The sequence below is a fragment of the Phocoena sinus genome, chromosome 3 (genome assembly GCF_008692025.1).
Source record: "Phocoena sinus isolate mPhoSin1 chromosome 3, mPhoSin1.pri, whole genome shotgun sequence".
In the NCBI taxonomy this organism is placed as follows: Eukaryota; Metazoa; Chordata; class Mammalia; order Artiodactyla; family Phocoenidae; genus Phocoena; species Phocoena sinus.
Window position 1 is genome coordinate 24,416,459 of NC_045765.1, and position 23,859 is coordinate 24,440,317.

The window sequence follows — 23,859 nt, forward strand, 5'->3', positions numbered from 1 at the left end:
GGCTGCAGGCAGCTCTCCGCTCAGCTCAGCCGGGGGAAGCCTGGCCCTTCCCACGCCCCTCCTGGAATGCAGGGCTGCTCCGGGGAGTTGATCGAAAGTGTGACTTCCCCTCCGGAGTCTGAGGTCAGTCAGCCTCCCAGGCCCGGGCCAGCATTCTTGACAGGGAGCCAAAACAAGCAAGGGGCAAGGGGCCGGGGCCAGCTCAGAGGCCTGGGAGCCCCTGCCATCTGCTCGTCCCTCGCTTTCATTCCTTGTGGGTAGGAGGTGTGCTAATGCCAGATATTCCACACTTGGGGGAGGGAGATGTTGAAATCAAGGTTCTACTATTTGGGAAACCTGTGCTGATCACCTGTAGATACTGCTAGCCGTGTCACAGGCCCACTCCTTGAGGTAGTACGGGGCCTGGAGGGAGGCCCAGGGGACTGTGGGGTGACAGAGGTGACCCCTGGCCCAGCTGGGACAGGGAGGAGTGGGGTGAATGGGGGAGGTGGTGTAGCAGGCCTGCAGTACTGGTAAAAACGGTAACCACCTACTGAGCACTTCCTAAGTGCCAGCCACTTCCTGACACGGAGCGTCCTGAGCAGTCCACCACGGGGCTGACACCCTCTCGCCTCAAAGATGCAGGAACTGAGGCTCAGAGAGGGTCAGTAACTTGCCCCACAGCAGAGGCAGGCCTGGACCTCAGGCTTGTCTGTCTCCTGAGCCGCGCTCTCATCCCCCTATGCTAGACTCCATCATAGTGGACACCCTGCTGGCAACTGACAAGCCGGAACGCAGCCTCCTCAGGACCTGGGGAGTGAGTGGTTCTACAGCCCCACCTAGAGGCAGGGAAGTGAGGTGCAGAGAGGGAGCCTCCCCATCGCAGCCACACAGACTTCGAGATGAACGGCACCCCAAGAAGGCACCTTGGGCAGACCAAGTGCCCCAGTTTGTTGGGGTCTGAGTGTGGATGTGAACTCTGGCCTGTCCGGCTGACTCCTGAGCGGTTCCTCCAGAGTCCTCAAAGGATGGCTGAAGCCTTTCCCTGGCATCGGGGAGAGGCAGGAGGGGAGTCTGAGGCTCTGAATTGCGAGAGGAAGGTTTAGACCTGGGCAGGTCATAGCCAGGAGGGGAGGGGGCTGAGGGAAGGGGACCAGCCTGCCCAAAGCACTCTGATGCAGCTGCCCCAGGGACTTCTGGAAGCTTCCCCTGGGTACATTTAACAGCCAAGGTTGGGGCTCTGTTCCCATAGCTGGATGCCTGGAAAGTTCATTTTCCACATCCCTGTGTGGGAGCCAAAACCAGCTTCCGAGAGCCAGGAGACTTGAGCCTGAAGGGAGAAGCAAAGATTCTCTGTCCCTGGAATTGGGCTAATAGACGTTATGTAAGCTGAGGACCTGGCTTGACAGCTTTTCTCTCCTTGCCCTTCTAGGTGCTGAGTCTGGTTCTCTCCCTTCCGCTTCTCTCCCCTTCCCTCCTCTCCCACCCTTCCTTTTCTTTCTTCTCTTTCCTCTTCCTTCCCCTCCCCCTCCCCCTCCCTACAGTTTACTCACAGAGAAGCCATGATGCCGTGGAAGGAGCCAGACGTGGTGCACAACCTGGGCTCCACAGCTCACGAGCTGTGTGATTCAGGCAGGTCATTGCCCTCTCTGAGCCTCTCTTCCCTTACCTGTAAAATGGGACAATAATACCTACCTGAATGGCTGTTTGTAGGATCAATGAAAACACAAGTGAATATGTTCCAGGCCCATTTGCCCTTGAAAAATCACTGGGTTCAGATTCTGGGAAATAATTACAAAAAGAAAGAGAAGAAATCCTTTTGTCTTTGAGAGGCCATGCACAGTGGGATAAAGTTACTAATTTCTCTGAGTCTTGGTTTTCTCTCCATAAATGGGAGTAATGATGGGATCTACCTCAAAGAGCTGTCATGAGGATTCAATGGATGTCCTTAGCACATAGTAAGTGGTCATTAAATGATTTGTTTATTATTATTATTACTATTAAGGATTGTTTGTCCTGCGGGAACCCAGGAAATGAGGGAAAGAGAAGTCTTTATATATATATTTTGGCAAAACTCCTCTGAGGCTAGCTGCATCAGGGATGCTGAGGGTCAGGGCATGGGCTTTGTACACTGAAGCTTTAGACAAGAATATGATGTGCCTGGGAGTATGGCCCAGGCATTGGTAAAAGCCTGAACATCCAGCAGAAAGAAGGATGCTTAAATTACATCGCTAAATGATCAAGAGCTTTTATGCCTTGGATTTGATCTGTCCCAGGAGCCTCAGAACTACACTAGTCTGAACATGTCTGTTTTGGGGTCTGCCTTCCCGTTCCAGATTGGTTGATTCTTGAGGGTAAAGGCCATGTCATACCTGATTTTGTATCTCGTGTGTGTGTGTGACAGAGATTGGTTCAGGGATTAAGCTTTTAGATTAAGTTCTGGGCAGACTCTGCCTCTGAGACCTAAGGGAAAGGGTGAAAATGTACCTCTGAAAGATTTTGCCTCTTTACTCTGGAACAGGCACACCTGGGGTCTAATACTACCTCTACCTTGGAGGGAGCCTGGTTTCCTCCCTGTAAAATGAGGAGACAAATATTGTGGTGAAGATTCATTGAGAGAATGTGTGAAAATCACGGTTTCTCCTGCTTGATAAATGCTGGTTCATTTCTCTTACCCTACTGTTTCCAAAATTCAATGTCACCTAGCTGGGCTGTTCTAACAAGCCAGGAAGAACAGCCCTGGGCAGCAACTTCTCTTCTTCCTTCCCCCCACTCCTGATACCACTGCAAGGCTCCACCCCAGAAATCTGGGCTCTAAAGCCTGGCCTGGAGGAAGCCCAACCAAACTGGTTAGCCTGGCCTGGTCTCCACTAGAAACTAGCAAGCCCTTATCTCCACCGTGACTAAATTTGGATCTCAAACGCAGACAATCAGCCTGGGAATTCCTGATGAATTCTAGCAAGGGCCAGCTGTTCCTGTCGGGTTTTGCAGAGTAGGGAGATAATTTTTCCAAATAAGAAGTTTAAATTAAAAGCAATAACTGGTCATTACAGAAAAATTGGTAAACATGGCAGAAAAAAAGTTACCAATAATGCCATCTCCCAGACACAACCCCCATGGGCATTTTGCTTCTATTCTGTTGGTCATTCCAATGCATGGTCAGGTTTTAGGGATATTGGTTGTTGTTGGTGGTTTGTTTTGTTTGTTTGTTTTACATCCATCCAATCAAAGTGTATGTGCAGGGCTGTTTTTGAGTTGTTGTTGTTGCTTTTTAAATTTTTATTGGGGTATAGTTGATTTACAATGTTGTGTTAGTTTCAGGTATACAGGAAAGTGAGTCAGTTATACCTATACATATATCTACTTTTTTTTTTTTAAGATTCTTTTCCTATGTAGGCCATTACAGAGTATTGAGTAGAGTTCCTTGTGCTATACAGCAGGTTATTATTAGTTATCTATTTTATATATAGTAGTGTGTATGTATGTCAGTCCCAATCTCCCAGTTTATCCCTCCCCCCACTCCCTTATCCCCTGGTAACCATAGGCTTGTTTTCTACGTCTGTGACTCGACTTCTGTTTTGTACATAAGTTCATTTGTAGCCCCGTTCTTTAGAATCCACATGTAAGTGGTATCATATGATATTTGTCTTTCTGTGTCTGACTTACTTCATTCAGTATGACAATCTCCAGGTCCATCCATGTTGCTGCAAATGGCATTATTTTGCTCTTTTTTATGGCTGAGTAATAGTCCATCGTATACATGTACCACATCTTCTTTACCCCATTCTCTGTTGATGGACTTTTAGGTTGCTTCCATGTCCTGGCTATTATAAATAGTGCTGCAATGAACATTGGGGTGCATGTACTTTTTGAATTATGGTTTTCTCAGGGTATATGCCCAGTAGTGGGATTGCTGGGTCACATGGCAGTTCTATTTTTAATTTTTTAAGGAACCTCCATATTGTTCTTCTTACAGGCTGCACCAATTTACATTCCCACCAACAGTGTAGGAGGGTTCCCTTTTCTCAACACCCTCTCCAGCATTTATTGTTTGTAGATTTTTTGATGGCCATTCTGACCGGTGATACCTCATTGTAGTTTTGATTTGCATTTCTCTAATAATTACTGATGCTGAGTATCTTTTCATGTGCTTTTTGCCCATCTGTATGTCTTCTTTGTAGAAATGTCTATTTAGATCTTCCCCCATTTTTTGATTGGGTTATTTGTTTTTTGCATGTGCAGTTTTATATCTTGATTTTCGCAGTATATTTTAATGTAAACATGTTCCTGTGTTATAAACTCTTTGCTGAGTGCCAGATGCTGTGCCTAGCACATCACCCGCATGATCTCAATCATGCTCACATCCATCCTAAAACCAGGAGCTCATATTATTCTTGCTTTGCAGATGAGGAAACTGAGGCACAAAGAGTTTAAGTGTCTGGCCCAATGTGGAGGTGAGCACCAGGCTGTCTGGTTTCACAGCCCATACTATTTCTCAGGGATATATCTGTATCATGTTTTATTCAACCTTTCTTAGACACCTGTTGTTCCTCCCTGCCCAGCTTTCCTTCAACATTGCTTCAATTTTCCCACGGGGTCTCTGATTCCCACCCCCCAACCCATAATTCAACAGGTGCGGCTATTGGGTGGAGGTGAGCACATGTCCTGAGTCTGACCAATCAGAGCCCCGGATCTCCCCAGCTCCCATGTTTGGCTAAGGAAGGGGCACGTGATCCAGTTTGGTCCACGCAGGGATTGCTCAAAGGCAGGATATAATCTGGACCTGCTGCCAGCTGTCTTGAGAACGTGTGTGGGAAGTGGGGACAAAAGAAGGCAGAGGCAGAGGGGGAAAGACCACATCCTCTTGCAGCTTTTCAGATTCCGGATCGAAATGCACCCGAAGTGAGTTCTTGGGTTTTGATACTGGACTTCTCAGTTAACTGAGCCTTTTAATTCCCCAAAGCCTGTTCCAGTTGGGTTTCTGTCACTTGTAACCAAGAGCTCTTGGCAAGTACAGTTGGCCCTCCATATCAGCAGGTTCCGCATCTGTGGATTCAACCAGACCCAGATGGAAAATATTTGGAAAAAAAATTCCAGAAAGTTCCAAAAAGCAAAACTTGAATTTGCTGGGCTGGCAATTATTTATGTAACATTTGCCTTGCATTAGGTATTATAAGTATTCTAGAGATGATTTAAAGTATATGGGAGGATGTGCGTATGTTATATGGAAATACGACACCATCTTATATAAGGGATTTGGGCATCCGTGGATACTCCAAGGCAGGGTGGTCCTGGAGCCAATCCCCTGATTTTAGAATGGTGGGGGACAACTATAAACCCTGGTTGTTGGTCATCAGGCTTGCTTCTAGTTTTTCATCATTATAAATAATGCTGCAATGAACATCTTTACATATAGAGCTTATCCTCAACAAGAATTATTTCCTGGGGATATTTTCTCAGGAGTTACTTGGCAAAAGGCTTGAATATTCTCAGGGTTCTATAGACATTTTGCAAATTGTCTCCTCAAGGCTGGCAATGATTTGTATCCCTCACCTCCACTCCCCAACTGTGTCGGCAACTGTGATTTTTAAAACTGAGTCCTGAAGAGACTTTCTTAACAAGCCAAAGTTGTATTTGTTTTTTTAAACAGGAAAATTATGTTAATATAAAACGGATAAAAACAGACAAAAATCAAAACACACAACACGCAAGAGCACAACACACAGGACCAGTGCAAACCCTTCCCCACCCATTCCCCCCAGGTTTTGAAACCTTTATTACAGATCTCCAAAGATTAGACTGTATTGGAGAGGTCACAGTATTGAATCAGAAAAAGAGACATTTTTAAAAAGGTCTGTACACAGGTAGTGGGGTGGGGCGGGGGACGTACACTTCTTCACTCCAACATCAAATACACAATGCAGAAGGGTTTCAGTGATGAGCACAGATTTCTAGAACACTACCACGTATGCTAGTCCCCGGCCCACTTTTTAAAGTTGCTTTCAAAAAGGATTAAAAGTGCACAGACACTTTCATAAGGCACAGACAAATTGTTGTACAAGTCATCTCACTAGGGACTTGGGAAAGACGGTGAGAAAATTAAATACTGAGAGATGCCGGGAGGACACGTGTTCCTGAGCCGGAGTCCTTCTGCCAGAACCGGGTCAGAGACAGGATTGAGCAGTGGAAGGTGACTGCCTCTCATTCGCCAAGAGTCTGCACAACCCTATTCTGGAACTGACTGGGGGTTCTCTGTCGACTTGGGGATTGATTGCCAGCCACCAGTCCCAAGGCCTGAAAGTAGCAGGTAGCTACCTCCCTGTGTCTCCCTGGCAAGACCTGAAGGCGATTATCGGTCGGTGGGGCTCTTGAGGGTTCTGTCCAAGGCCATTTCGGCAGCAACTCAGTGACTACGAGATGCCCGGCATTCCTAATTCAGAGAAGGCTTTCGGAAGTGTGCAGGGGGCTCTGGGTCTGGAAAGCAGTTGTGTACTCACTAAGATAGACCCCCGGAGGCAACAGAATGGCCAGGAAAGCCCATGGACTCTGCCCCAAATATCTCATAATATCACTCCCTCTGACATTAGAGCTGGGGTCCTGTCCTCTCAGCTCCGTCCTCCCAGCACCCCACGCCTGGTGGGCACTCAGCAAATGTCTGTTGAATGACTTTGCGTGCATGTATACATGGTGTTTTACCAAACCCTGAAGACTCAACCTGATTTCTGATTTACTCAGTAAATCTTTAATGAGTACCTACTAAGTGCTACCACAGGACCCAGCACTAGATGGGTCAAATACAAGTTTACAAATCTGCCCACCTCCTGCTCTGGACTGCGAGCTCCCTGCAGGCCTTGTCTTTAGACCCGGTTCCCATTCCTTTGTCCAGAACACAGGCCACGCTGACCAGTGGTTGTCGGATGACTGAAAAAGCATCGCTGTACTTAGGGGAGCAGCTGCCCTGGGTAGCTAAATCCCAGAAGACTCCCAGTTCTGAGAATGGGCTAGAAAAAGGAGTTTGTCTTGACTTGGAAACAGCTCAATTTCTCTGGTGGCTCAGAATGAACAGGCACCAGACCACAACAAAGGGGGCATCCTCTGGTCTTCCTGTCCTTGCGCTGGGGGCCACACTTAGGGGTTGGTGCTCATGAGGCCCAGGAAGGTGGTGGGACAAGTGTCTCCCCAAAGTTGCCCCTGATGGGCACCCCCATGTAACAGGAGGAGGCTTGGGTTGGGCCCAAGCTCACACGTGGCTCAGCTCTGCCAGGAGAAGGTAGGCAGTAGGCAGATAAGCCTGAAAGGAAGGACACTTGTGCTCCCAGGGTTCCGGGCGGCACACGGGCCGCAGTCTGGGGCTGGAACCCTCACACAGGGGCGGGTGCCCAGCTCTCTCCAGGCGCTGCCCAGGTGAGCTTCAAGGAAGAAAACTCAAGCAGTCTCGAGCTTTCTGGGCTCGGGGCCAAGCAGCGGAGAGCGTGGGTTTTGGCATCACGGGCTCCTGGGTTTGAAGCCCAGTCCTGTCACCTCCTGCTTCACTTCCAGCACCTTAGTTCTCTTACCTGCCAACTGGGGATAATATCGTATTTCACTGATTCTAGGAGCACAGCTTCTCCACTTATGTCGGAGTAAAATGAATCGAATAGCTGTGGCACCTTATAGTTGAAATCGGCAGTGTTTTTCCCTTAGTGGTACATAGAATGGTGTGTTTTGTCATCAGTGGTGTCTTTGATACGACTCAATACGGTACTAAGACCTCCCTCACAGGATTGACATGGGGATGCACCTCTCCAGCCCAGTGCCGGGCACACAGTGATGCCAAATAAAGGAGAGTGGTTCCCTTCCCTCTTCCTCCTGCCCCCTCTCCAGACAGAACCTAGAGGGCGGTGTGGGCAGCTCCTCTGCAGCGCTGAAGAAATCAGTTTGGAGCATCAGGAAATGTCTGGTTTTTAGAAGATAAACACACCCTTAATTCCTCTTGGAAACAGGGAGGCTATTTATAGCAGCTGCAGAGCATGTTAAACAGGCCACCAGCTCCTTTCTTCCCAGGTAATAGGTCACCAGGCACATGGCCTGGTCCACCCTGGGTCCAGGCCCTCGATCCCTGGATTCCTGGCAGTGGTTGCACTGACCCTGGCTGGAACCCAAGGGGACAAGAGAGAGGAGCTGGCTCCCCCAGGCCGCCGAGACCACCGGGGCTTGTGACTATGGCTCAATCCAGTCAGTGGAGCTGCTGCCTGGAGAACCACGGTCCTGTGGGTGACTAGCCCTCTCACATGGGGCCTGTGCGTGGCCTTGCCCACACCCAGCACGTGGGGGAAATGGAAGGCTCCAGCGGACCAAATTCAGCTGGGTGCCGAGCGCCGCCTAGGTTTGCAAACTCTTATCTTGGCAAATGCTGGGGTGCCGGTCACTCCCCTAAAGATTCTGCTGCAAAATTAAAACCTGGGCATGTTTCCCAAGTTCATAAGGGAAAAAGAACTAATCAGGGATCCTTGAAGGGGCAAGAGGAGGGTTTCTGAAGTTGAGATCAGGTCGGAATACCAGGCAGAAGAGAAGCAGATGGTCCAAGACCTGGAGCATCACAAGGGCAAGGACTGACTGGCCTTATGGGCCTTGATCTGACGAGGGGGACCCCAGACACGCAACCAACACTTGTTACATGAAGGCAAAAACTCTGAATGTCCTCCCTTCCCTGCTTCCCTCAACAGAGGAACAGATTAGGAATTGGACTAAAAACAATACCTGCTCTTTGCAAGGTGTCTTGGGCCTTTTAAAATGTGCCAGTCCTGCCAAGAGCTCTGGAGTGGGCAGGTACCAGGCTTCCTCTTGGACAGATCGGGAACTGAGAAACAGAGAGGCCCAGGGACCTCCCTAAAGGTACAGCACAAGACAGGGCAGAGGTGGGGCCCAGAAGGGAATTGCAGGCCTCCCAGCCCATCAGCTCAGGTGTGGTCTGGGAGTCTGCAGAGATGGGCCCAGGCAGGGGGGAGGGGGGGAGGGGAGGGGGAGGAGGGGGTTGGGGCAGGGCCAGGGTCCCAGGAAGTGCCCAGCAAATAACCCTGGGGAGAGGGATAGTCCCAGTGTCAGCATTTTCAGCGAGTGTCTCAGTTCCTAGTTAACACCCTAATGATCAGTTAACATCTTAGTAATCACCAGGGGGAGATAAGCTGAGAATCAGAGCAAAGACTGGTTGCAAAGTCCTGCTTCCTTCCCCTACTGGGCCAGCAGGTCATCCTGGTGATGCCCACAGCCGTTGGCAAATGCCAGGCCCCGTATTTCAGCAGGAAATGTGGAGAGCTTCGGAGTGACCCTTTCCAACCCCAGGTGGCTCACCGGCATCTAGGATTCTTTCCCCCTGCCCCAGGAAAAGGGAACCACTGTTGCTTGTCTTCTCCTTGGAGACGGTGAGGATGCTACAGACTAAAAGCATATAGGGATGGAGTCAAGGGGTGGTGTGCTTGTAATTAGGCTGTCTGGGGCTGAAGGGGTGACAAGGCTTCTGGAGAAGACACCGCCCAGAGCTCTGGCCCCAGCACCCAGTCAAAACTCCTCTCCAAGACTGAGTTAGAAACTGAAAAAGCAAATTGTTCTCTTATGTTCTCCGCCCAACTACTCCCCAAGGAGTTGCCGCTTCGGAGCTGTAAACAATGAGCTATTTTTTCCTCGCCTTAGAAAATCTGAGTGTCCCTTTTCTATACCACCTGAGGGAGTTCTGTTTAGGTGCAGGCTTTGTACATTCAAAACCAGCTGACGTCACAGCCCTGTAAAGTGAACAACTTCTAGTCACGCTACCGTCTGGGCTCCGGATTGCACATTCCTTAGTGTTAAATAACCTCCTAGAGCCAGGATCCCTGGATAAATACCTACACGTTCTCTCTAGGTCATTCTCACACACTCGCCCTCTCTGGACTGTCTCCCTCCCTCCCCTCCCCCTCTCTCACACACACTCAACCCAACCCCAGCAAAAGGCATTGCACACAGGACGCCATTTCTCAGCTGAGAGGTCACCGGGGGACAGGGCAGTCTGCCAGGCAGTTCCTGAGCTCGCTCTTGGGACGGCCTTTTGGGGGCAAAGCACTTTCGAGCCAGAAGCAACCCTCACTTGGACTGAGACCCCCGGGGGCCTCGTGTCCACGACTGTCACGCCTTGCCCACCACTGGAGAGCGGCAGGCAAGACAGCTGCTGCCCTTGGACTCCCCGGCGGCCATGGTGGTTGCCCGGCCCGGGGTGGGGGTGGGCTTCAGAAAGGTGACCTTGCTCTGGTCAAGGCCGTCGGCGGGCCAGGCTACGGCCTGTAGATCTTAATGACGTCCTTGATGGGCCGCCGGCAGATGGGGCAGGAGGCCCGGGCCTGCCTCTTGAGCCGCAGGCCGCAGCCGTGGCACAGGCACATGTGTCCACACGTGTAGATGACTGTGTCCACTTCGCCATCGAAGCACACCGCGCACTCGCTGTTCTTGCTGCCCGCCAGCGCCGGTGGGGAGAACACGGGGGACACTGGTGGGCTCAGTGGGGAGCTGGGGGCCGTCACTGCAGAAAGGGAGAACAGGCAGACCTTAATCTGTGGTTCTCAGGTGGGCTCTGCTGGGGCAATCCCAAGAAGGCAGGGCTTCTATGGCAGAATCCATGGGGGGACAACTTTGGGAGACACCAGTTTTGGTTATTCTCCTGGGTTTTGCCCCCTTTCCTACGCTCCTACCCCCAAGCATCAAGCACCATTATCACCCTCTGGGATGCCATATCCAGATGTTTCTCCTCCCTACAGCTGAAGAAGGAAAGGATGCGGGGGAAAGGCAGCCACCTTATTTAGCCCCAGGAAGGGCTGGTACAGCCACCAGGGCGAGCCCCTGTCTCCCTGCACCCTCCACTCCCCCATCCCTGAAGGTTTGCCCTTCCTTACCCAGGGATGACTCAGATGCCGAGGAGGACTGGTTGACACTGAAGGCCATGTCGGAATCGCTATCGTCCTGGGAGCCGCTGAGGGATCCTGATGGGGATGTGGTCGCAGGGCTGGACTGCAGGGTGCCTGAGACCAAGGAGACTCCATCAGGGGCAGTGGGAGGCGGGCTCTGCTCTGCTAGTCCCTGGCTCTCCACTGCTTTGCACCTTCACTTCCTCATGTGTCTAATGGGAGGACAAGAGCTACCTCACAGGGTTCTGCTAAGAACTGATGGAATCGTACATGTGTGATAGACATCTGGTCTTTGCCACCTAGCCTCCATTCTTGTTTATTTCAGAAACAGCACTGGAATTTTGTTTGAGGCACTACTTCACCCTCACACACACGATCTAGGCCAGGCCAATAAGAACTTCCACCCTTGGTCTCAGTGGTGGTTCAAGCAAGGCCTGCAAGGCCAAATTCTGTGACTTTTACTAGAACTACTAGGAAAGAAGGGGCCCATTCCATTGGGAGATGCGCCTGGTGCTGTAGGGCCTGCCTGAGAGTCAAGCCAACACAGAGGAAAGTACAGCTTTCAGGTGGAATCCTGATGACATCCTTTCAACACCTAGATCCAGCTGTTCCTGAATCCATCCAATATACTCCCAGACTTCTGAGGCATGTGTGTACCCCCCCAAATTCCTTTTTTGCTTAGGGCACTGTGAGTGGGGTTTCGTTACTTGCAACTACAAGACTCCCAACTAGTGTTCAACATGGATGGGTCTTCTTCCCTGAACTCACTGTTGGTTCAGATAATGATGGGTTATCTCTGATGTGAAGAGACATGCCCCTTCCCTTACCCTACTTGAGGATGGATGGACAGATTACAGAACCAGGGTTGCTGTCAGACGGGGATCAGGAGGGCAAGTCCCTGGCCTCTAAAAGCAGTCACTTCCTTTCTAGCTTCTCCTGCCTTCTCTTCCTGACCACTCAAAGGCTCATCGTGGTTCTTCTGGAGGTGCTGGGGAGGGGGAGAGAATGACTCTAGGCTTAGTTCTTGCAAAGCCCCAGTGGGAACTTGGACAACTCATCTCAGGCTGAAATGATGACTATTGTCTGATGGTCCCTTAAAAAACAAAACAAAAAAAACCCCCCAAACCAACCAAATTACAACCACCACTACCCTGTTCCTCCTCTGTCCTCAGTCAAACAGCAACAGTCACTGTCGTGACTATTACTACTTATTAAACATGCTGCATGTGGCAGGCACCTGCTTAAAAGCATTACATGCACCTCATCATTTCGTCCTCACAACAACCCCACGATGCACGTCATCACTCCCTTTCTACACTGAAGGGAACTGAGGCTCAGGGATTCTCTGATTTGCCCAGCATCTTCATGGCTGACCAGCCACGTGACTGGGAGTTATTTAATCTCCTTGTGCTTCAATTTTCAGGAGGATAAAACTGAATGAGGTGACATATGAAATGTTCATCGTTTCTGTTATCGTTTGGACTTTACTTCTTGAAACACGAAAATGGAGCTGTGCTCTCTGGGAACCTTCCCTGATCACCAGCCCCGCTCCACCAAGCGGGCGAGAAGAGAAGCCCCTCCGCTGTAGCGAACACCACACCGTGCAAATCTCCATTTGGGTGTCTGTGAGGACGTGAGGGCGCTCCACGGTCTGTGTCCTCTCCTCTGCCGTGCCCCATCCCACGAGCTCAGGGCCTGGCCCACAGCTGGAGGAGGGTGCTGCGTGTCTATTTGTGGCATGAATGAAGGCAAGACTCAATCTCAAAACGGGATGGTTCAAGCCTGCGTTCCACTTTCTGTGGACGGTGTTATTCTCATTTTCCTCTTTTAAATGTAGTTGTATTTTCTTTTTCTCCTACACTTAATATACATTACATATGTAAAAATATTTATAATAAATCATAATAATGGAAATAAAAATTGCACAGACAATTTACCTGCCAGGCTCTGACACCAGCAGGTACTTGGGTTGGTGTGGACAAAGTGTGGTCCAGGGAACTGCGACAAAGGCATCCCCGGGGCACTGGTTAGAAATGCATCTTCTCAGGACCCACCCCCACTGAATGGGAAACTCTAGGTGGAGGCCAGGTGGTTCTGATGCGCGCTCAAGTTTAGGGGACCACCGGCTGGCCTTCAGCAGTGGCTCCGGCTACCTATCCAGTGGCGCCAGGATTCCCGGGGTGAGCCCCGCAAAAGCGCGGTCGGGGGACTCACCGAGGAGGCGCAGCTGGCCTGCGGCGCCGCCGCTCACGGCGAAGAAGGCCCAGAGCGCCTGCGTGGTGTCGACGCACAGCAGGCGGTCGCGCGGGCGCCCATTGACGCCCAGGAGCACGTCGCCGCCGGGCCGCAGAGTGAAGCTGAGCGCGTCGCCTCCGCTCGGCACGGGCCCGGCGCGCGCCACCACCCAGTACTCTTTGCGGTCGAGCAGCGCGTAGGGGTCGGTGGGCAGCTCGGCGGCCCGGAGCCCGCCCGGGTCGCATGACGTGATGCCGAAGGCCAGCGCACCGGGCGCCGCCAGCCCCGGGCGGCCCACCTCCACGAAGAGGCTCTCGCCGGGCCGCAGCGGGCGCTCGGAGAAGACAAGCGTGCGACCGCCGTCGGGCCGCGGCGCGCAGGCCACCTTGCGGTCGAGCGACAGGCTCACGTCGGGCCCGCGCGTCGCGTGGAAGCGCAGGTCGGCTTCTAGCAGCGCCGGCGACGACGAGGGCCGCGGGCGTTCGCGGGGCCCGCACGGGATGGCGGCGGCCGCGTGGTCGGCGAGCGGCGGGCCCGGGGCGCGGCCCAGCGCCAGGTGGCCCAGCTTGGCCACAACCTGGTTGTTCTCCAGCTCGTTGTTGTCGAAGTTAGCTGCGTCGTGGCTGCTGGGCGGCAGGCACGCGCTGAAGCGGGCCTGGCCGAGGCGCGCGGGCGTCAGCGTGTCGGCGAACCCGCTCTCTGCGCGGGGAGGGCAGAAGAAGGGCAGTGAGGGCGCAGCCGGCCAGGAGCCCCCGCCTTGCCCTCCCCACGCCCCCACTCCCACCTGAGCCCTCCCTTTCTTCTTCTGATTCCTTCGTGAGGTTATTTAAGATCCTCAGGTGCACAGAATTGGATCAAGCATCATCCAGAGTGCACTTGACTATTCTTATCTTTGGGACGGGCAGATGAGGCCCTTCCTCCCTTTTTCCTCCCTCCTTCTCGTACTCCCATCCCTCCATCCTTTCCTCTCCCTCTTTTCTGTCTTCTCGTCTCCCTTTTTTTCTTTCCCCCTTCTTCCTTCCTCCCACCCCCCTCAGAGGTTTTCCTACTTTTGAAGATTTTTTTTTCTTTTAATTGGTGTTAGTTTCTGCTTCATAATAAAGTGAACCAGCTACACATACACATATTTAAAGGGCATTTAAAAATCATTATTGTCTGCTTCCCCAACTAGAACATAAGCTCCAAGGGAAAGAGCAAACCCTTGGGTTTGTGGCCCTACTGTGTGATAGGTTATTTTAAGCTCCTTTTCACAGGTTCTCATTTAGTCCTCATACAACCTGTGAGGTGTGTACTGTTATCACCCACCACTGGGTAAAGAAGGGAGCTGAGGCACAAAGGGGCTAGGGAGCACGACCAAGGTTGCACAGCAACTAAGTGGCAAAGTCAGGACTCGAACCCGGGGCTGTCTGGTTCCATGCTGCTTCTGAAAGAAGGCGGGGCATGGGCCTGTCCTCACTGCTGTGTCTGCAGCAGGGAGCACAGTGCCTGGGTGCTACCCCACCTTTGAATGTGTAAGGTTTCTGCACGAAATGGCCTCATTGTATAGGACAGGAAACTAAGGGGGCGTGTTTTAAAAGTCACAGTCATGAAAATATTTTTGAATAATTTTTAGTAACATGAAAAAATGCTCTTGATCTATATTAAGTAAAAAAGCAAATAAAAATAGCGTTTGTCATCCAGCTCTTCATACTTTGGTATCAACAGATTACTTGTTGACTGTCCCTATCTAGAATGTGAGTCCCTGGAGGGCCGTGTCTGTGACAGTCTGTTCACCACCAAGTTTCAGGGCTTAGCAGAGTGCTTGGCAGATAGCCTTCATTATTATGTAGTTTACTGGATGAATAAATGAATGAGGTCTCTAGCAGAGACTGACTGCCTCTCTGAATAACAAAGATATCAGGGAAAGAAAGTATTTTGAAGTTGTTTTTGTGATCAAAATTTTCTTGTTAACCAAAGCAAGTAAAGGAAGCCAGAAAAAGTGTTACTCAGACTTTTTAAACCAAACCACTCTAGCTAAGATTTTGTTACCATTCTGTAATTTATATCATGGGGAAAAAATATTTCTTCCTCTTTAGTTTTCCAAATATAAAATTAAATCATAATAACAAACATGGTTTTGCAAAAAACATGCCCTAACCCCTGGTGAGAGCCTCATATGTTACTCCCCACCCCTGCTCCACACAGGGCAGTTTGCAAACTGGCCATCCAAGTTCTGATGCTGGCTCACAGACCTGTCTGGTTGGCCTACTGGTGTTTGGGGTTTTTTTTTTTCTTTTTTTTAACTTTTTATTTAAAAAAACCCAAACATACAAATAGTATAATGAATGCTGTTTACCCAGATTCAACAATTACAATTCATGGCCCATCTTGTTTCACTGACGCCCCCATCAGTTCTCCCTCCTATATTATTTTGAAGCAAATCCTAGACATGCCATTTTATCTCAAAAAATTTCAGTATGTCTCTCTAAAATTTAAAGACTTCTTGTCATACTGTGTGTGAGAATATGCTTTTTTCCCAGTTTCTTTGAATGAAGGTCCAAATAAAGCCCATTCATTGTCACTGGCCTCTTTTAAAGCTATGGTTGCCTCTTCTTTTTTCCCCTTCCACGGGTTTGTTGAATAAATCACCCCTTGGTCTTTCAAAATATTTTTTGAACTAGTGGCCAGTACTTAAGAGTCAGGAGATTCACTTTACCCTGGATTTATAGCCTCTCTTGGAAAATCAGGTCTAGTGACACAGGACCTGAATTCTCGCCTGTCATCAATGGGTTACAGCTTGCCCTTTTGCTGAGGTTGTTTGCTCTCCTTCCCCATGGCCCTGAGCTGGCCCCTTCACCCATCTCAACTACTTGCTTGGGATCTGGGGACATTTGAATTTGTCTTGCGTTAGTGGATGCTTCCCCATAACCTGAGGGAAGAAGTAGGATTTCAGTTTGGTCCTTTTAAAAAGTATGTATGTGTGCATGTGTCTGTATGTATCTGTCTATAATACTATATGTGCATAGGAAATCAAGTTCTAGAGAGACAACAAAATGTTAATGGTCATTATCTCTCAGGTGGGTGAGGTTATGAGGGATTTTCTTCAGATTTTTCTGTATTTTTTCTACAGTAAACATATACACTGCAAAGTTTTATCATCAAAAACCCCAAAATTTTGAAAAATCAAGTTTTCAATTAATATTTAACAATGGGGGGAAAATGCCCGTGATATAATATTAAATGAACAGCTGAGGATACAAAACCGAATATATGATTTGATTCTAATTATGTGGGAAATGTATGCATGGGATACAGAGGAAAGATATAGGAAGGAAATACATAGAAATTTGAGGGTGGTTATCTCTGGGTGGAAATTTGCTTCTTTATGGTTTTCAGATTTTCTCATTTTTCGCTAATGAACATGCACTGATTTTGTAATCAGAAAAAAAACATGCATAAAAGCAGACTAAAACAAGCACTTTTTTTGAAAAGGCATTTTAGACAAGTGGATGTTCCTGGGAGCCTCTTGGCGTAATGCATTTTCCCAGGGCTCGCTGCCCTACTACAGTCATCCTGCAAGGCCAAGCCTAAAGGCATTAGCCATGGCTTGCCCTGGGCCTCTGCTCTTGCCAACACACTCTGCTTCGGTCCCCCACCCCCAAAGCTCTTCCTCCCGGCCCCTAACAGCTCCACGTAAGAGCCTGTCCTTCCGTATAGCATCCTAATTGAGAGCGTGGCTTGGAGATGGTTACACTTAGGTTCGAGTCTTGGCTCCAGCCCTTCTTGGCTATGTGACTTTAGGTAAGTCACTTTACCTCTTGAAGTCTCAGCTTCCTCAGCTTAAATATCGTATATGAACGCATATATGTGGAACCTAGAAAAATGGTACAGATGAACCGGTTTGCAGGGCAGAAATTGAGACACAGCTGTAGAGAACAAACGTATGGACACCAAGTGGGGGAAGGGGTGGGGGCGGGGGCGGTGGTGGTGGTGTGATGAATTGGGAGATGGGGATTGACATGTATATACTAATATGTATAAAATAGATAACTAATAACCTGCTGTATAAAAAAGATAAAATAAAATTTTTTTAAAAAATGGAATAATGATGATACCTGCCCCCCACACTCCCACCCATGTTGTTATAGAGATTAAATTAGATGCTTTTATAAAGAGTCTAACACAGGGGTCTCAACCCCTGGGCCGCGGACCCGCTATCAGTCCCCATGGCCTGTTAGGAACCAGGCCGCACAGCAGAGGGCAAGCGAGCGAAGCTTCATCTGTATTTACAGCCGCTCCCCATCGCTCACACTACCGCCTGAGCTCTGCCTCCCGTCAGATCAGCAGTGGCATTAGATTCTCATAGGCGCGCCAACCCTGCTGTGAACTGCACACGCGAGGGATTTAGGTTGCGAGCTCCCTGTGAGAATCTAATGCCTGATGATCTGAGATGGAGCCAAGGCGGTGATGCAAGTGCTGGGGGGCGGCTGCAAACACACATTATCATTAGCAGAGAGGTTTGACCGCACAGAGACCATAATCAATCAATGCTCTTGAATCATCCGGAAACCATCCCCCCACCACCCGGTCCGTGGAAAAACTGTCTTCCACGAAACCAGTCCCTGGTGCCAAAAAGGTTGGGGACCGGTGGTCTAGCACAGAGCATGGCACAAAGTGCTCAAAAGATGGTAATTATCATTATTCCTTAAACATCTATTAACAAAATGTATAGAGCACTTGCCATGTGCCAAGCACTGCGCTGGGCACTGGCAGGCATGGCCTCTGGGTCCATGGAGCTCTCATTGCAGTGGGAGAGACAGATTCTAATGAAGCAACTGACAGAAAACGAACTCTTCTTCCAAACTGTGATGACTGCCACCAAGAGCTGCCGTCTCACGATGCTCTGAAAGACGGGCACATTCCAGTGGGGAACTCAGACCCCGAGAGGCAAGGTGAGTTACTCCAAGTCACACAGCCAGGAAGTGATAGAACTGGGATTCTCTGTGTATGTCAAAGGGGGACTTGGTCAGAAGTGGGGCCTGAGAGTGGGTCAGAACAGCCCAGTCTCTGATCACGGAGCTATGACACGAAGGCTGAGGGAGTGGTGGCTGGGAGGTAGAGAGTAAGCATTTCAGGCAGAGGGAACAGCATGTGTGAAGTCTCTGAGGCGGTGAAAGCTATGTTTTTGAGGCTGGTGTTACAGAGTATGTGACAGCACTTAACCTGGGACCTGGCACACAGTAGCCCCTTGGAAAAGCTTGGGTCTCCTTCCTTTATATAAGGAGCTTTGTCCCTATCCGGCATTGTCCCTGAGTGAGACAGGCCCAAGATAGCAGAGTGCTGGCCTAGGCCCGACCCTTCAGAATCCACCTCTCAAAGCTTCTCTATGGAGAATCAGCCAGCTGGCTACAGGCAGAAATCCAGCCACATCAAGAGGCCGTCAAGGAAGCTTATCAGAACTTCCTGGCTCTAACCTGCGACTCGTCTCCAAATCCACTCCCTGGAGCTGATGAAAGTATACACAACCATTTACTTGAGCACCTACCAGAAGCACCTCCCTGCACTCATTACCCTTATCAATCCTTACCACTATCCCACGCGGCTCTGCAAAATGGGCACATTTCATAGTGGGAAAACACCGAAGCTTTGAGAGATGAAGTGAGTTATTCAAGGTCACATAGCCAGCGGTGACAGAAATGGGATTCCATCTCAGGCTACGCAACTCCAGAGCCGGGCTCCTTATGACAAGCAACGCTGCCTCCAAAATTCAGCTGTCCTTGTTCAACTCTTACAGCTGCCCAGCATGGGGACTCAGCCTCAGGCCAAGTGGAGCTGTGGTCCCCAGGGACCCAATATCTCTGAGAGGAAGGGTCCAAAAAGTACCCCCCCACCCCCCGCCATGATCATCCACCAAGCACCATCACGCAGCAGCAGTCCGAGGCCAGGCGCGCGGAGGCTGGAATGGCTGGGATGGGTGCCCTGACCTCCCACTCTCCCTGGGCCACCTCCAGGGCCTGCCTCTGGCCTGGAATGGAGCTCAGTTCTTCCCTTTCTTTCTCTTCCCTGGCTCTCTCAGGTCAACTATGTCTGGGCCTGGAGGTAAAGCAGAATTTATGCCCCAAGAGAAACCATCTGTGTGTGAAGATGAAAATGAAGACTGGAAGAACTGGAGACAGAGGGGACCATCCATCAGTCACTTCAGTGTCTCAGAAGGACTGCTTTGGGCCGTGTCCTGGAGGCAGAAGTGACAGGACACGCTGACGGAATGATTGCCGGGGGAGGAAAAGAGGAGTCCAGCATGACCCCGGAGGTTTTGGCTGAGGCACCACGTGGGTGGTGCCATCCACAGACAACAGGGATGGCTGTGTGAACGTGTTCCATGTGGGAAGCCTCTCGGACGCCAGAAGGAGATGTGAGTAGGCGGAGGGAACTCTGGAGTTCAGGGGAGGTGTCAGGGCTGGGAATATGGATTTGGGAGCCAACGGCTTAGAGATGGAACTCAAGGCCCAGCGACAGGCTCCTATCATCTGGAGAAAGAGGGTAGATGAGAGAAACAGCCTTGCCTCATTTGTTTGTTAAATTCTACAGTTGTTTAGACACTTATCTATGTGCACGTTGTAGTATATGATTTAAAAGGAAGAAGGAGGGCTTCCCTGGTGGCGCAGTGGTTAAGAATCCACCTGCCAATGCAGGGAACACGGATTCGAGCCCTGGTCTGGGAAGATCCCACATGCCCCGTAGCAACTAAGCCCGTGCGCCACAACTACTGAGCCTGTGCTCTAGAGCCCGTGAGCCACAACTACTGAGCCCACGTGCCACAACTACTGAAGCCCACGCGCCTGGAGCCCATGCTCTGCAACAAGAGAAGCCACGACAATGGGAGGTCTGTGCACCACAACGAAGAGTAGCCCCCACTCGCCACAGCTAGAGAAAGCCCACGCACAGCAACGAAGACCCAACACAGGCAAATATAAAAACACATAAATAAATAAATTTATTTAAAAAAATAAAAGTAAGAAGGAAAGAGAATGAAGAGGGCCTAGGATAGAATCCTGGGGCTGTCAGCATATGGAGACAGGCAGGGGAGGAGCCAGCAAGCGGGCCAAGGAGGAGAGGCTCAGGAGGTAGGAGGAAAAGCAGGAGCTTTGGAGGCCCGGAGCCACGAGCAGGTCAGAGAGGCGGGGAGAGGTGTCCTGTGGCAGCAGGGAGAGGCCTGGTGGGAGGATGGAGACGACAGCTCTGGATTTGGCAGCACGAGGCTGAAGGGTGAGCTTGCAGGCTGAAGTCCAGTGAAGCGGTGCGGACGGCTCTATTGCAGCCAGGTTTCAGCACATTAGGGAGGAGTTTGATAAAATTGGAGTGAGAAGGTTTCTGCTGGTCCACGAGCACTGGCCACCCCGTGTATTACTGCCACAGCCGGGAACAACTTTCTTCAACGCACCTGGTGGTGCCCTAAGCCAGGAGAAGATGAAGTTGAAGGGCTAAAACTCTCACTGGCCGAGATACTGGGGCATCACGGTGAGTCCTGCCAGACTGGGTCATTGATGGCTACGTGGGTAACTAGTAGCGACCAAATGTTGAACCTCCTCAGTATCCGTATATTCCTGCATACATTACAAAGCCTAAGGAATAAAAGCAGTCGCTTTTGGTTTAACTTCAAGAGAAAGCCTTGTTTGCAGAACCTAAAAATGACAAGCTGGTAGCTGCCCCATTGTTTGAATTGACGACGCACCAGGCTACAGATCCACCATTTCTTGTCTCCCTCAGCTTCTGAGCAGGTTCCATTTTACCTACAACTGAAATCCTTTGCCAGTGCAGAGGTAGAAGAAGCTGTCTCTGGGAGCACAGCTATACGCAGTGTAGAATAAACATGGTAGAAAATGTGCTTTGGGGATATCTCTTCCCCAGTCCTTAAATTGCCAACTATACTTTCTGTTGTTTGAATAGTAAATAATATGAAGAACCAGAGGGTGGTGTAAACAAATGTGATAATGTTTCATTCCCTTTGGGGCCTACTCATACTTTTTTGTATAATGTTAAAGAGAATTGATTTCTTTCTAGTTGTGTTTTCTTTTTAATTTCATGTTAAAAATTTTTTTAATCAAAAAAAAATTTCACGGTGGCACAGTGGTTAAGAATCCACCTGCCGACGTAGGGGACATGGGTTCGAGCCCTGGTCCGGGAAGATCCCACATGCCGCGGAGCAGCTAAGCCCGTGCGCCACAACTACTGAGCCTGTGCTCTGGAGCCCGTGAGCCACAACTACTGAGCCCATATGCCACAACTACGGAAGCCTGCGTTCCTAGAGCCCGTGCTCTGCCACAAGAGAAGCCACCCAATGAGAAGCCCGCACACCGCAACAAAGAGTAGCCCCCGCTCGCCGCAACTAGAGAAAGCCCAGGCGCAGCAACGAAGACCCAACACAGCCAAAAATAAATAAATAAATTTTAAAAAAATAATTTAAAAAATATTTTTTAAAAAGTTCACTGGGTTGAGCTGAAGAGGGAAATGGGAGGGGGTGGTATAGACAACACCTTTGAGAAAGTTTCTCTCTGAAGGAGAGCAGAGAAATGGTAGTAGCCTGTGGAAGAGATTGTCAAGGGCAGTTTCTTTTAAAGATGGGAGCTACCAGAACCCTTGTATGCGCTCATGGGGATGATTCTGTGGAGAGGGAAAGACAGGCTAGAGAAAGGGACAAATGACAGGAGAATGCCCCTGAACAGGCAGAGGGGACAGGAGCAGAGCTCCTTCTACCATGGCCACAAGAGGGCAGGCAGAAAGGCAGGGGTGTTGGGATCGAGAAGAGAAGGTGAGGATGTTGGGCACTGAGCCAGGGCTTTTCCAGATGCCTCCCTGCTGCCAACCAGAGAAGACTGGACCAGGGCAGACAGACCTCGGCTGGTCCCTGGCCAGTGCGGTTTGTGACCTCAGCTTCCTTCTGCAATTTGGGGAGTTTCACACCTGCCTCACAGGCCCACGGGGAGGACGAACGGCAGAGCTGTGGAAGGAGTAACCACGTGCCTGGTGCCATGCCCAGCACAGAGTGGGCCTTTAGGGGCCCCTAGTAGGACGTGGCCACAGAGTGGAGCTCTCACTCCTGACTGGGAAAGGATAAGCCTTCGGGGTACCCTACCAGGCAAATGCCTTCCTGTGGGGCTGGGAGCTGGGCGCTGATCTGGGCTGTTTGTAGAGAAAACGTTAACTGCAAAAGCCGATTACCCTCTGCTGCTCCCCAGTGGGGCTCCGAATGAAACCAGCTGAAGCCGCTCCTCCCTGCCTGATGTGGGTGCTCACAGGTCCCAGGCCAAGGCACCTCTCGGGTCCTGGACCAAAGCCCCTTGCCCACCACAGCCACTGATCAGCTGGGTGACCTCAGGCAAATCCCTGCCCCTCTCTGGGCCTCTGTTTCCTTATCTGCAGCATGGAGAGATGCACTCAGACCTGCAGGCTCTGATTTCGATCTACAACTTCAAGTCTTTATCAAGCAGTTTGTTCATAACACTAGTGAACAGATACTGACTCTAGAACCACCAGCTGTTAGGTGACCCTGGCCAAGTTATCCATCCATGCTGGGTCTGCCGATGGGGATGACAGGGTTCTTGTGAGGACCAGAAGACATCGCCCAGGTACAGCCCTCAGCGTGGTGTCTGGCACAGAGTAGGCCCAATAAATTAACGAAAGGGCTCAAGGCTTTCAAGGGGGGTTAATGACTCCCTTATGAGGCCTTTGGAGAGCCACTGTTGCTGCCTATCAGGCACCCAATCCCTGCTTCTTCTGGTCTCAGCACCCAACTATTCTTTTGAGGGAACTCCCCCTGCCCCATTTCCACTCATTGCCTTGAAGAGGGAGTCTTAACTTGGCCGGTCACTCTATCCCATCCCTCTGGCCATGGACATCAACGAGGTTAGATCTTGAGATTTTAGCTAGACCTTGTGGGAAAGCAGCTCTCCTGCTAGTTCGTGGGACATGCGACTGGAGCTGCTGGTGGCCTTGCCCCCAACCCAAAGGGAGAGCCTGGTGGAGGATGACACCAACAAAGACTACAGCTGAGCAAGAAATAAAGGCAGGCCAATATTCTGGGTGCTATTTCTTGGGCCTCTGCATCAAGCCAGTCTAACAGGGAGCTGTTCCCTGGAATTTTCAGTCACAGAAGACATTAATTCCCCACGCCCCCACCCTTTTTTTTTTTTTTTTTTTTTTTTTTTTTGCTTGAGTGAGATTGAACTGGTTTCTGTCACTTGCAACCAAAGGTTTCTGACAGCATAGCCTGCGATGCCATGGCCTTGGGCTGGCATTCCATGTTCAGTCTGACCAGCCTTCTACTGCTCGACAGAGGAAGGATGATGAGGCCATGACACTGACCACTAGTGAGCTGCCTGGAAGAGGGACAGGGCTGCCTCAGGACAGCATGGGGCCTGCATTCCAGAGCTCTGGAAAACGGCTTCCTTGGAGAAAAAGGAGTCAGGAGAGGTATGCATGACCTGGCTGAACCTTCTTCTCCTGGGTCCAAGAACTACTAAAATCAGCAGAAAGTAACCTGGAGCATCAAGAGAAATCAAGGCTCTCAGGATGGACCACTCCAGGCCCCAGTAAGCCCATCCTGGTTGATGCCCCCGAGAACAGTAAACTAGCAGCCACAGGGCAGCCCTGTGGGAGAACGTATCCAGCGATGCAGTTTGCATGGGGGCAACCCAGGTGTCCATCAAAGCGGGAGGCCATTAGAGAACAAGGAAGCAGAGAGACAGATACGGATAAA

The 23,859-nt window shown here is 50.4% G+C and overlaps 1 protein-coding gene and 1 pseudogene across 1 annotated transcript in view; one reads left to right on the plus strand and one right to left on the minus strand.

Moving 5' to 3' along the window:
- Positions 1–9,918: 9,918 nt before the first annotated feature.
- NEURL1B (neuralized E3 ubiquitin protein ligase 1B) overlaps positions 9,919–23,859 on the minus strand; it is a 37,622-nt gene continuing 23,681 nt past the window's right edge. Inside the window, exons 3-5 of the mRNA XM_032625121.1 lie at positions 13,104–13,823; positions 10,878–11,003; positions 9,919–10,507 (exon numbers count right to left, since the gene is read on the minus strand). Of these exons, the coding sequence (XP_032481012.1) occupies positions 10,263–10,507; positions 10,878–11,003; positions 13,104–13,823 (1,091 nt within the window). The 3' untranslated portion in view covers positions 9,919–10,262. The remainder of the gene's footprint in view (positions 10,508–10,877; positions 11,004–13,103; positions 13,824–23,859) is intronic.
- Positions 20,172–20,903, plus strand: LOC116750504 (annotated as a pseudogene).